Source organism: Danio rerio, chromosome 10, assembly GCF_049306965.1.
Source record: "Danio rerio strain Tuebingen ecotype United States chromosome 10, GRCz12tu, whole genome shotgun sequence".
NCBI lineage: Eukaryota > Metazoa > Chordata > Actinopteri > Cypriniformes > Danionidae > Danio > Danio rerio.
The window spans coordinates 33,593,217-33,606,825 of NC_133185.1; the positions used below are offsets into that span (position 1 = coordinate 33,593,217).

Consider the following 13,609-nt stretch of genomic DNA (forward strand, 5'->3'; position numbering starts at 1 on the left):
AGGACCCACACTGGTTCATTAGCAAAGATTTGTTTATATGTGAGTCAATCAATGAGCAATATGGAGTTTATATCTCACGCTGCGCTTCCAATAGTCATGTGACAGTTGCTAGCTGAATCACTACTCATGACCCCCGTTACTTAACAGCCAAAGCCAACAAAACTACACCCTGCTCATTTGAACATCCAAACTTCTTTGGCCTCTTTGTAGCTCTGCTAAAGATTTTTGGAGGCTGCTTAAGTCAGTTTGCTTCTATAGGAGAAAGAAATGGCACTAAAATTTTTGTTTTTCCACTTATTCACAGTATCAGGAGGCCTAGATATTTTGGGTTTCGTTTCTTTAGAGTGGAACAGTAGATCACTCTAAAATGTCTGCTTTTTCATTTGTTCAGTGTACCTGCTTGTTTACAAGAAATGTATAATAAAGTATATTTTATAAAATATACCTAAGGGAATGTGTTAAAAGGCATATTTGTGTGCAAAAATGAAAATTCTGTCATCATTTCTCTATGAATTTCATTCTTTGATGAAACACACAAGATATTTTGAAGTACATGCGCTCTTAAAACAGATGTGTTAAAAACAACTCATCCCGTGTTATTTCTTAAACAGCTATGTGTCTAGTTAAAGACAACATGTTTTGTGTTACTTTTAACTCAACAAGTGTGCTATCCTTCTTAACAGAGACAGTGTGTTAAATAATTTAGCATGCAGATGTGTCCTAAATTACTCAGTTTGTCATAAATGTTCTTTATTTGACCATCTTAACAAGATTAATGCAATACTAAAAACATTTAATACATATATATATTAATTAAAACATGACTTCAGCATTTAAGTACATTTCTTTGGAATTATTATCATAAAGACATAAAAAAACATGTTTACAAAAAGGAAACTCATATTTAGACACAAAAACACAAGCCTTTACGAAGAGTGGTGTGTGTACAAACTGTTCACCTATCTTTTTCATACCTTTATCAGTTTCAAAATTACATAAGATGTTAAAATAGCCATAACAGAATAAATGTGTTATTATTTAACACCAAAAATGTTTTATATATATATATATATATATATATATATATATATATATATATATATATATATATATATATATATATATATATATATATATATATATACATTTTTAACTTTGAGGAAAACCATAGGTCTCAAACTCAATTCCTGAAGGGCCGCAACTCTGTACAGTTTTGCTGCTTCAACCTAATCAAACACAGCTGATCTAACTAATCAAGGTGTTCAACACTACTGGAGTCAATTAAGCAGGTGTGAGTTGGAGGTGGTTGGAACTAACTTATGCAGAGCTGCGGCCCTCCAGGAATTGAGTTTGAGACCATTAGGGTACGTCGACATTGTTTTCAAAATAATCTTTTATAAAAGTTCAAAAGTCTTCTAATAACCCACAGTAACACTCATGGATTTTGAGTATAAATTTGTATTTTAAATGAGTTTACTTTCAGCAGTTAAAGTATCACTTAGTGTTGTTGTGTGTCCAACTAAGCCTACACTGTAAAAAAAATGCTTTTAATGTTTGGTTGCCAGTAATTCTGTCAAATTTACAAGCATACTGTAAAACCAAAGCATAGTTGTAATTGCTAATTTACAGTGCGCTTGTAAATTTTGCCAGTAATACTGTAAATTTAGCCAGTAATACTGTAAATTTAGCCTGTGATACTGTAAATTTAGCCAATGATACTGTAAATTTAGCATGTAATACTGTAAATTTAGCCAGTGATACTGTAAATTTAGCAAGTTATACTGTAAATTTAGCAAGTAATACTGTAAATTTAGCAAGTTATACTGTAAATTTAGCAAGTAATACTGTAAATTTAGCAAGTAATACTGTGAAAAATAGCAAGTAATACTGTGAAAAATAGCTAGTAATACTGTAAAATTTACAAGTGCACTGTAAATTAATAATTACAATTGTGCTGTAAAACTACAACAAAAATGTAATTGTTAATTTACAGTGCACTAGTAAATTTTACTAGTAAATGCCAGTAATACTGTACATTTTACAGCATTTTTTTGCATAATAGTTTTATGTGTTATTATGAGATTATTTCATCATCTAGGGGTGGGAAAGTTACAGTCCTGCATAGTTTTAACCCTGACCATACACACATGAACAAGTTAATCAATGTCTGAGTGTTACTAGAAAGCAACAGGTAGATGAGTAAAGACTGGATCAAAACTCTGTAGGACTGCAGCTCTTCTTGCCAACTGCTGATCCAGGAGGTCTCCAATGTTAAAAACGAACCATGCACAACACAATCCAGCCACACTTCTTTTTCAGAGCTATTTGCTTTTAAAATAATTTGTCATTATTTACTTCATAACCCCACTAACTCTATCTCTGTTTCTCACCTTTACCTTATAGCCATGGGGCTCGATCCTGAGAAACTGGAACTTCCTAGCAGTCACACATCCAGGCTACATGGCCTTCCTGACATATGATGAAGTGAAGGCACGTCTGCAGAAGTACATCAACAAACCTGGCAGGTACAGACTAGTCTGCGTCTGTGTGTGTGTGTGTACGGCTGTAATAGACATACCATCTGTTATGGGCCAGCCAGCTGTTTTTCTCCAGTCTGGCAGACTACCCCGCTTTGCTTGGGAAAGTAGGCAAGGCGGAGATGTTCGCTTATTACAGGAGGCTCTTTGTCTGCGCATCAGCACTCGCAAAACCCCTTGTTTGTCATTTAGCAGAGGTTTTAGTTTTTTCGGATGTAAGATCAACGTAACTGGGAAATGAACTCCTGACCTTTTGCGTTGGCAGCCTGTACTGGTACGCCAAGGTGCCGCAGGGAGACAGTGGTAGTTAAATCCAGTCTGTTTGGATTAGCTGATTAGAGAAACAGCATCGCATCTGTGCCGAAAAACAACACAGAGTTCCAGAGCCAGACGGCAGGCGCGATTACACACTGGTTAGAGTCATTTAACACAACAGCCAGATAATAGCCAGGCCATAAAATGCGCAACTTTATGGGAAAGGAGTCCCCCAGTTGATTTGCAGCTAGAAGAAGAGCTACAGTATTGCTTTAGATAAGTGGTGCATACATGTTTGCATAAAATGGACAGTATTTTGTAAATTATAACAAATAGGAAATATACACTCACTGGCCACTTTATTAGGTACACCTTACTAATACCGAGTTGGACCCCCTTTTGCCTTCAGATTCAACATAGATTCAACAAGGGACTAGAAATAATCCTCAGAGATTTTGGTCCATATTGACATCACACAGTTGCTGCAGATTTGTCGGCCGCACATCCATGAATGTCCCGTTCCACCACAACATAAAGGTATTGGATTGAGAACTGGTGAGTGTGGAGGCCATATGAGTACAGTGAACTCATTGTCATTTTCAAGAAACCAGTCTAGGATGATTGGCACTTAATGATATGTCATTCTATGTAAATCCTTGAGATGGTTGTACAAGAAAATCCCACTAGTTCAGCAGTTTCTGAAATACTCACCAGCCCGTCTGGCACCAACAACCATGTCACATTCATTCATTCATTCATTCATTTTCTTGTCAGCTTAGTCCCTTTATTAATCCGGGGTCGCCACAGTAGAATGAACTACCAACTTATCCAGCACGTTTTTATGCAGCGGATGCCCTTCCAGCCGCAACCCATCTTTGGGAAACATGCCACAATCAAAGTCGCGTAAATCACCTTTCTTCCCCATACTGATGCTCAGTTTGAACTGCAGCAGATCGTCCTGACCATGTCTACATGCCTAAATGCATTGAGTTGTTTTAATGTGATTGGCTGATTAGAAATTTGAGTTAACGAGTTGTTGGACCTAATAAAGTTGTACCTAATAAAGTGGCCGGTGATTGTACATACAGTGTGTATATATAAGTAAATAAATTAAATACATTTAACCAAGTATTAAGTTTTTTATTTAAAAAAAGTTGTTTTTGGAGTAATGTTTTAATTCAAATACATTTTAAAGTTTGCATAACATTTAATTAAATAAAAAGTTGTTCTAGATGATAATTTAAATAATAATTTAGGTACAGTGTTAGTGTGAAATAAATATTTTTTATTTAATCTTTAAACTATCGCATATTTTCTTATACAGTACAAAGTGGTTTTTACATATGTAAGATAGTTAAATTGTTCAATTTCAGGCAGTGGGTCATCACATTTGAGATTTCATACCTCTATAGCCCCTTCATTAGATACAGTTCACACAATAAAACTTTCAGCTAGATGCTTTTAGATGGGCTTTTTTGAAGAGCTGGATGGATGGGGCTAAACAAACAGAAGGAAGTGGAGGACGGTGGGTGGTCGAGCAGAACTGTATGCAAATACCAGTGTATGAAGAGGAGCAGCAGCTGTGTGTGTGTGTGTGTGTGTATGGTTAGAGAAGGTCACGGTGGCACCCAAGGGGACTCTGTGTTTCACGCCGAGTTTCCTCCTGCAACAGTCACCTGGCAAAATCAAGCTTTTGACACAGCGGATGTCATATTCATGTCTGTTTATATCAGGGCAGGGTGACACCAGAAGCAGGGCTCATTAGTGCGGAAACACACACTCGCTGCCTCAGTGGTCACAGCAGCTCAGAGCTTTTTATGATCTGTGTGTGTTTGCAGAGACTCTGGGGGTGTTGTGACTTTGCTTGCTTCTCTAGCTCTTATAATGCATTTGGGTTCAGTTTGGCTTGGAAGAGATTCATACAACATTAAAAGGTTTCAGTGAGGGAATAAAACTTTGCTAATTATTTATTAATTCAGGGAATTTAGTTAGTAAATGGATTTCTTATGATTATTGAATCTATACAGTACTGCATGTGACCCTGACAACAAAACCAGTCTAATGTTGCATGTGTATATTTTTGGCAGTAGCTAAGAATACATTGCGTGTCAAATTTAGTTATTTTTTTAATGCCAAAAATAATTAAAATATAAAGTTTATGTTCCATTAATATATTTTTTAAATAACCTAGTTTTTGTAATTATATCAAAACCTTATAGTTGCATTTTGCCCAAATTTTTTGTGGTCCTAACCTACTATATCAATAGACAGATTATTTATTGCACTTTGCTGTGATGTTTGTTCTCTATTTCCCCAAAAAATATGACACTTACGGTTTTGTGGTCTTTATATACATTTACCGGCCACTTTATTAGGAACACCTTACTAGTACTGGGCCCATTCCACCAGATCCCAAACGTGCTCTATTGGATGGAGATCTGGTGACTGTGGAGGCCATTTGAGTACAGTGAACTCATTGTCATGTTAAAAAAACCAGTCTGAGATGATTCGCGCTTTATGACAAGGCGCGTTATCCTGCTGGAAGTAGCCATCAGAAGATGGGTACACTGTAGTCATAAAGAGATGGACATGGTCAACAACAATACTGGGGTAGGGTGTGGCGTACCAATTCTAAATTGGTACTAATGGGCCCAAGAAAATATCCCCCACACCATTACACCACCACCACCAGCCTGAAATGTTGATGCAAGGCAGGATGGATCTATACTTTCATGTTGTTGACACCAAATTCTGAACCTACCATCCAAATGTCTTAGCAAGAAATCGAGACTTATCAGACAGGCAACGTTTTTCCAATCTTCTATTGTCCAATTTTGGTAAATCTGTGCAAATTGTAGCCTCAGTTTCCTGTTCTTAGCTGACAGGAATAGCTCCTCTGCCTCAAGGTTGGACATGTTGTGCTTTCAGATGTGCTCTTCTGCAGGTTGTAACGAGTGGTTATTTGAGTTACTGTTGCCTTTCTATCAACTGGAACCACCCGCCATTCTCTGCTGACCTCTGGCATCAACAAAGCATTTGTGCCCACAGAACTGGCGCTCACTGGATAATTTCTCTTTTTCAGGCAGTTCTCTGTAAACCCTAGTAATGGTTGTGTGTGAAAATCCCGGTAGTTTCTGAAATACTCAGACCCGCCCATCTGGCACCAACAACCATGCCACATTCAAAGTCTCTTAAATCACGTTTCTTCCCCATTCTGATGCTTGGTTTGAACTGCAGCAGATCGTCTTGACCATGTCTACATGCCTTAATGCTTTGAGCTGCTGCCATGAGATTAGCTGATTAGAAATTTGCAATAACAATCAGTTGGGTGTACCTAATAAAGTGGCCGGCGAGTGTACTGAAAAAAGCTAATTATTTATTTTTCATCAATAGGTTGATGCTGTTCACAGAACCAGTGAGTGATTATTCATGAATCAAATTGATTCACTTTATTGCTTCAGCTCCATGGAGTCAAAGATCAGTTCACAGTGGTTAAACAGCTCACTGGATGGGAAGATTATTGCTGAGAAACGACTGTCACATGACTTCAGAGGATTATTATAAGTCATATGGCCCACTTAGCGATACTTAAAAAAAAACTTCAAATAGCATAAGGAAAGGCACTTTTAGTAAAAAAAAGATGGTAACAGGTCTCTTTTTAAATGAGAGAAGAAAGAGAGTGACAGATAGGTAATGATCTGAGACTTGAGGTGAAAGAGTGTTAACAAGAGCACTGAGACTGTACAATTTTTTTCCCCCTGTGCGTGAAAAGAGCCACGTCCAGCGTGAAAGTAGCACACTGGTGCATTATGGGATTAATCACATTTAACACAGAGAGCTCCATTCATCCCCAGCAGCTGCATTAGAAATAACTCTAATGTAATCAAGAAATCCGACAACAATCCCTTACATGACCTTCTCCCATGATGAGTCAGTTTATGCAGTTTCATGTCTCAAAATAGTCACTCAGAAATGGCAGAAAGATCCTTTTTATGTTCCAGCGACACATTTTACAACATCACATGTACTTATTTTGCTCTTTTCTAGCCTTCTAACATTTGCAGATATGTAAATAAAATGCTAATTTGTGTTTAATTTACACACCCAGGGTCTACTTTTCTTCAGTAGATCAGTAAAGATGTTTTTTCCTTAGATGAAAGAGTGTGTATTAATGGATTTGATTGTTTTGCTTCGTAAGGCCACTGTGTTTTAAATATTACATTTGTTTTGCCTGTACAGTATGTGTTTCTTTTACACTGTTAGCTGTCAACTTGGATTTTATGACTTAAGACTAACCACAATATTGGCTAAATCTTATTTAATTCTTATGTACAGTTCAAATTGAGTACCCTTTCGTCTTGTTCATGGCTGTTTTTGCCCCATTCACTTCCATTATAATGACATTTTCAAAGCCATGACAACAAATAATCATGCATTCTTGACTGTTGGTGTTTTTGTCAAACTTTTCATTTTTACTGTCAAGCAAAACGTTTCTGGTTTTTATATGGAGTTCTGTATAGTAAAACAGCAGATTATAGTGTCTGTGCTTAAATACACTTACTATGTTTACTATGTTCTGAGAGCTGAGCTGCTTATTTATTTTTATTTTTTTCAAACATATCAAGCTAAGTGCGCAATGGTCTCTCTCTCACACACACTATACTTCATAAAACCATATAATTTTTATCTGAAACTAAGCTTTTTTTGCACTACAACTGATGATCTACAGTAAAGATTAAGTAAAAATAAGCAAATTTACTGCTTCCCACCAGGTAAAACCAGCAACAATCAAGAATGCATGATTATGGTGTCATAGATTTGCAATAAAAATAATGTCATTAGAATGAAAGTCGATGGGGCAAAAACAACCACGAACACAACTAAAGGGTAGTAAATTTGCCAAGTGTATTGTTAAAATTTTGAAAAATTTCAAAGCGCTTTTCCAAAATATGTGTCAGAAAAGGGTTGTCACCAAACATTGCTGAATTTGCTGAAACTTTTGGCCAAATTAAGACTCAAAATCACCCCAAACAGAGTGTATGAAAACATCCCCAACAGCACATAGAGGATAATGTTCTATGGAAGAAAAAAATGTATGTACATATTGTATGGCTTTAGGGTAGTTAAAATACATTTCCAGTTTTAAGTGAACTATACTGTACCTTTAATTGTGTGACCTCAAATTAAAAAGACAGCATTTACCAGTGCAAACCAAAACATTCACTAAACTTTTCCACCTTCTGCTGAGAAATGTCAACCTGTTCTCCTTCTATTCCTCTTTCAGCTTCTGTTTTTTTTTATACTCTTTCTTTTTCCCCCTTCCTCTGTGCCAGCCTGTGCCACCCTGCCTCTGGGAAAATAGAAAGGTTCAGTCTGGTACCAGCTAGTCTTTTAATCCAGGCTGAGTTTGTTGTTCAGCAGTTGCATAATCGAAAAGGAGCTTTTGAATAACTCCAGAAATATAATTTTTTGTTCCTTACTTACTTTCGATAGTAGGTAAATGGTAATGTAAATGGTTCATATGGTTCTGTTTTTCTCTCCAAGCTTTTGATTGTTTCATAATTGCAGTTATAATATATCAAAACAATTATCAGTTCTTAGTTTATAATCAAAATAAAACATTTATTTAACGTTAGCTTACTGTTGTATATTTACATAACCTTATTTGTGCTTAGTAATGTTATGTTAATCTGCTTTGGTAGGAGTTATGAGCAATTCCAGCTTTATGGATGGGACATTTGTAATAAAATCTCAAACATTTATTCAATTAGACCGTATATGTTAACATTACAGTGAAACATCTGTTTATATTATCTAAAACAACTAACCACAGAGTTATAGGATTATAAAAATATCAATCTGTAAACTTTTTTTTATGTTTTAAATGATTCAAATAAACACGGGTTATGGATGTGACAGAAAAAGTCTGAGTTTACAGTAAATAACATACTTTGTCGAAATTCTGTCAATTAAACTGCACAGCCCAACAGATATAATGCTAATCAAAAGAATAAGAGTTGGCTCATTATAAAACTATTATACTAAATTTTATTTTATTTAATATTTTTGCATTAATGAAGGATAAAAGCATCATTTTGGAATTGCTTTACTCTTAGGTGACAGTTTCTGTTTCTTTTTCCCCAGCTACATCTTTAGACTGAGTTGCACGCGGTTAGGCCAGTGGGCCATTGGCTATGTCACTAGTGATGGAAACATCCTGCAGACCATCCCACATAATAAACCACTGTTCCAAGCGCTCATCGATGGATGCAGAGAAGGATTGTGAGTAGCTCAGATTCAACAATTTAAGAAATGTCACAGCAGTGGCATAGTGGTTGGTGCATGCAAGTCTCAGTTCTCTCTTTTCTCCTTATCTCTCCGTTCAATCATCTTAACACTTCCTTTATTATTGTCATTTTTAGATTTAGATTTGATATCTAAATGCACTTTTAAGGCTTAATATTATTATATTATAATAAACACTAACATGCCTACTTGCTGTGAATTTGCTTTGAAATTAGGTTTATTGTAAAAAGCGATAGAGAAGTAAATCTGACTTATCTTTTATAAAAAACAATGCGGTTGTCACAGTTCATTTAGAGAGATTTGTTACAGTAGTTTCAGTCTATTACAGTAATAATTTGATTCAAAGTGGTCTGAAAAGTATAGATAACCAATACAGTTTGGTTTGTAATTTTAGCACTACTCTATTTTAAATTAAATGCTTAAAAATTTTTTTTAAATGTATAAATATTTTTAAGACTCAAATTTTTCTCTATCAAACACGCACAAACACACGCATGCACGCACGCACGCACGCACGCACGCACACACACACACACACACACACACACACACACACACACACAAAAAAAACGATTTTTGCTATTTGTTCAATTTGCTTAATTAAATTGAGCTGAAACAACAAATTTCTCTATTTTTTTGGGTGTACAACTTAATTGTTTTATGTTCAATCCACTTACATTTGTAAAAACTAATAAGCTTCTTCATGTTGTCCAAACATAAACTGACTTACAATCAATCAATTAAAACTAATTCTTGATTACTAAAACGTAATCAGAGTAGTTGGCGGTTCATTTCACTGTGGTGACCCCTGTGAACATGGGGAGAACATGCAAACTGACCTAGCCGTGCTCGAACCAGCGACCTTCTTTCTGTGGGGCGATTGTGCTACCCACTGCGCCACCATGCTGCCGGTGCATTACAATTTTTTATATTTACTATGCTTACTTCAGTGGCCAAAGATGTGGTTGTGGCACTCCTGTGTCCAAATCTGTTAATTTTTCTCCCATTTCCCTGGAATCAATTCCCATAATTATTTTTGAGAAGCTTCCAATCAGCTCAATATGTCCTGATAAACTGGCAGTCACTCTTGTAAACAAATGTACAAACACACACACACATACACACTTGCACACACACACATGCCCCCCCCCCCCCCCCCCCCCCCCTCTCAGTGTTGGCAGGTGTCTTGCTGGCATGCCTTTTTGAGGCGTCATTTACAGGTTTTAGCTGCATGTCTCTGTCACTGTCGCCATTTCAGCTGTCTCTGAACCACATCACACTGACTTTGTGGCTCAGTCTCTTCACGACCCAGTGCCACATGCCAATCTCACACCATCTGAGCTGTATCACGCTAGCCAGTCACTTCAGATAATAAATCTGCTGTGCTTTCATATTGCTAGTTTATGGTAAATAAGCTGCAAACAAAAAAAAAAGTACTTTTCACATGCAAAAGAAACACACAAACACCCATAATAACCAATTAACAGCTCCATTTAAAGGGATGGGTTACCCAAAATGAAAATTCCTTCACCATTTACTCACATTAAGTGGTTCTAAACTTTTATGAATTTCTTTCTTTCACTGAACACAAAACAAGATATTCTGCAAATGTTGAAAAAAGGCAGCCATAGACATCTATAAAGGGAAGGAACAAAAATACTATGAGTCAATCGCTGCTTTCCTTTATGTTCTGTGTAGGCAAGACACTCAAACAGGTTTTTAACAAGTGGAGGATGCATTTTGTGTAAACTATCACTTTAACACAGTGATTCTCAAATGGTTCAGTGACAGGACTCACATTTTGCTATGATCCAATTTTGACTAAATTCCTAAAAAAAGAGAGAGAAAAATAGAAACAAATAAGCAAATTTACTTCACAATAAAGGTTGACACACACATGCACATGCTCCAAATACACTCAATAAATTGAACGATTTAAAAAGTTAGTAAGTTGCCATGTATGAGCTGCCAAAATAATAAAAATATACAAAACAACACAAATTGAAATATAAAAATAACTTAAGAGGTCTGTTACCACTACATAATTTAATATTGTAATTTAACAATATTGTAACTTAAAAAATCAAAAATGCTGATTAGATTAAATCTTTTAAATTGCCAGAATAATTTTATTAAGTTTTCAAAACAGGAAAATATTGATAAATACATCAATTTAAAAATGCAGCTAATTTAAAGATAAATATATCTGTCAGTTACTTTAAAACAATATTTAACTTGTAGTAACCCAAAGAAATTGAGTTGATAATTCACACTAATGGAGTTGTTTTGTATTTTTAAGTCCACACACTGATGCTTTTTGTTATTTTTTTAAATACTGGTAATATGGCACAGTACATGTTTTTGTTCTGTAAAACAATGAAAACCTGTATTTTAATACAAATAAAAAATTACAGAAAAACAAAAATGGTTTTGTTAAATGTATTTCTTACAAGTATAAACTGTAAATTTGAAAACAAACAAAAAATTAACTTGAAAATGTGCATGTAATTAAGTACATAACACTGGATTTGTTTTAAATTTTAATTTAAAAACTAATTGAAACAACTTATTGTTTTGGGTACTCGACCTTAAAATATGAGGTTTTTGCTACATAAAAATGCCTCTGATTAAAGAGGAAAACATAATAAAGTTTGTTGTATGAACTTCATTTTGTTAGATGTTGTCGTAACTTCAATATATTAATGCAAACTGTTGCGTTATTTTTTTGTTTTGTTTTGTCTAAACTATATTTTTTGAGTGTATTTTGGGGTTACAGGAAAAGCATTTATAAATAGAAATGAGATAAATACCCAATAAATACCCAACACCAGCATGACTACCTAATGACATATGGAAACTGCTCCTGATAAATTGAAACAACCCAATACCTGCACTCAAAAAGAACTCACTGGATGAACTCAATTTAATTGAGGGCAGGATTTGCATCAAATAAATTTGTTTAGCACCAACTAAAAAAAAACTTTAGATAATTAGGTGCAACTGAGCTGGCTCAACATGATTTCATCAAATAAAAGTTTAAATACATTAGTATTTTTATTTAACTTACACTCAAAGGTCTGATAACATCATATATGTCTGTTATGTGTTATAAATTTCAAAGTCTCTTTGTTTTATTTTTAGTTACCCTGAATGAACGAAAAGAGCCATTTTAAGCATATTTCAAGACTTCCATATACAGTTGATTGAGACTGAGCTCAGAACTCATTTTAGGACAGTTATTGCTCATTGAGCAAAGCAACAAACTGCATTTTTGCTAACTAAGCTGCTAACACCCAAAGCATGAGTGCCTTTGCAATGTGGTAACCTCAAAACTTAAAGAATTACATGACAATCTTCCAAACCTTTAAACTTAAATGAAGATAAAACTCTAACAAGTCTTTCTATTAATTTTAAACACCTAACATTTACAAAACCTTTTATTGTCAACATTTCCTTCTTATAATTCAATACCACGCCAAGCATGCTGGGAACTCCAAATCCTAACCAGGTAATTGGACCAACACAATTCCTTCATGTTGTCCCAACACAAAACACTTAAATTAACTTAATGGTTTACTAGTTTAAGTGGACTGAACATACAACACATAAAGTAGCCAAACAATTACAAGAATTGTGTTGTTTCAGCTCATTTTAAACAGGCAGTTTGAACAAGCACCATTTATCATTTTTTGAATGTGTGCTTGCAAATTATTTCTAGTTAGTACCAGTTAGGATATCATTTTTACATTTTTGCTTACTAATTTACAGTATAACTCTAAAAATTGCATGCTCATCATTCAATTTTCTGCTTTATTCATAGTGAATTAATAGTTACAGTGTTCCACTGTGTTATGCATGCAATTGACAAGTCTGGAACGTTTGTTTTTCTGAGGTGAGAGAAATGGTTTTACTAAATGTCACCATGACCTTTTCTTACCCATTTAGAACAACACATTGATGTCAGGAACTCATTTGTTTGCATGTCTTTTAAAATACATTCAAGTCACAAAACTTTCCAACCTCAAACTGACCAGTTGAGAAGGACATATTTCACTGTGTTAAAATCCATCAAATTGGATTCTGTGCTCTAAATAAAACCCAAAAAAGCCTGCATAAAGTGTGCAGATCCTATTTGGCCTTCTCTCTTTTCCTCATCTGATTGCTCCGGCCGAGAAGTTTGAGTCCCGCTGTAAGACATCAGCTGTGATTGGCTGGACTGTGGAAGTGGCCCACTTTCACAGCACCACTAATGGAGAAACCACAGAGCCAACAACCACACATGAAGAGAAGCCTCTTAACCTCACTTTCTTTCTGCTGTCTTTCTCTCTGTCTGCAGTTATCTGTTTCCAGACGGGCGCAGTTATAACCCTGATCTCACAGGCCTGTGTGAACCCACTCCGCACGACCACATTAAGGTCACGCAGGTTAGTAACTGATGCACGTTTAGATAGAATGTTAGTCTGATTCTCATTTGCATCTTTGTCATCTGTTTTTAATCTGTTTTTTTGGTC

The 13,609-nt window shown here is 35.4% G+C and overlaps 1 protein-coding gene across 2 annotated transcripts in view; it reads left to right on the forward strand.

Annotated features, from left to right (window-relative positions):
* cblb (Cbl proto-oncogene B, E3 ubiquitin protein ligase) overlaps positions 1 to 13,609 on the forward strand; it is a 146,879-nt gene that overhangs the window by 85,143 nt on the left and 48,127 nt on the right. For both annotated transcript variants that reach the window (XR_012386398.1, XM_073914915.1), the window contains exons 6-8: positions 2,404 to 2,525; positions 8,937 to 9,074; positions 13,435 to 13,522. Coding sequence is in view for 1 of the 2 variants with exons in the window: in XM_073914915.1 (XP_073771016.1) it covers positions 2,404 to 2,525; positions 8,937 to 9,074; positions 13,435 to 13,522 (348 nt within the window). In the remaining variant the exon portion in view is untranslated. The remainder of the gene's footprint in view (positions 1 to 2,403; positions 2,526 to 8,936; positions 9,075 to 13,434; positions 13,523 to 13,609) is intronic.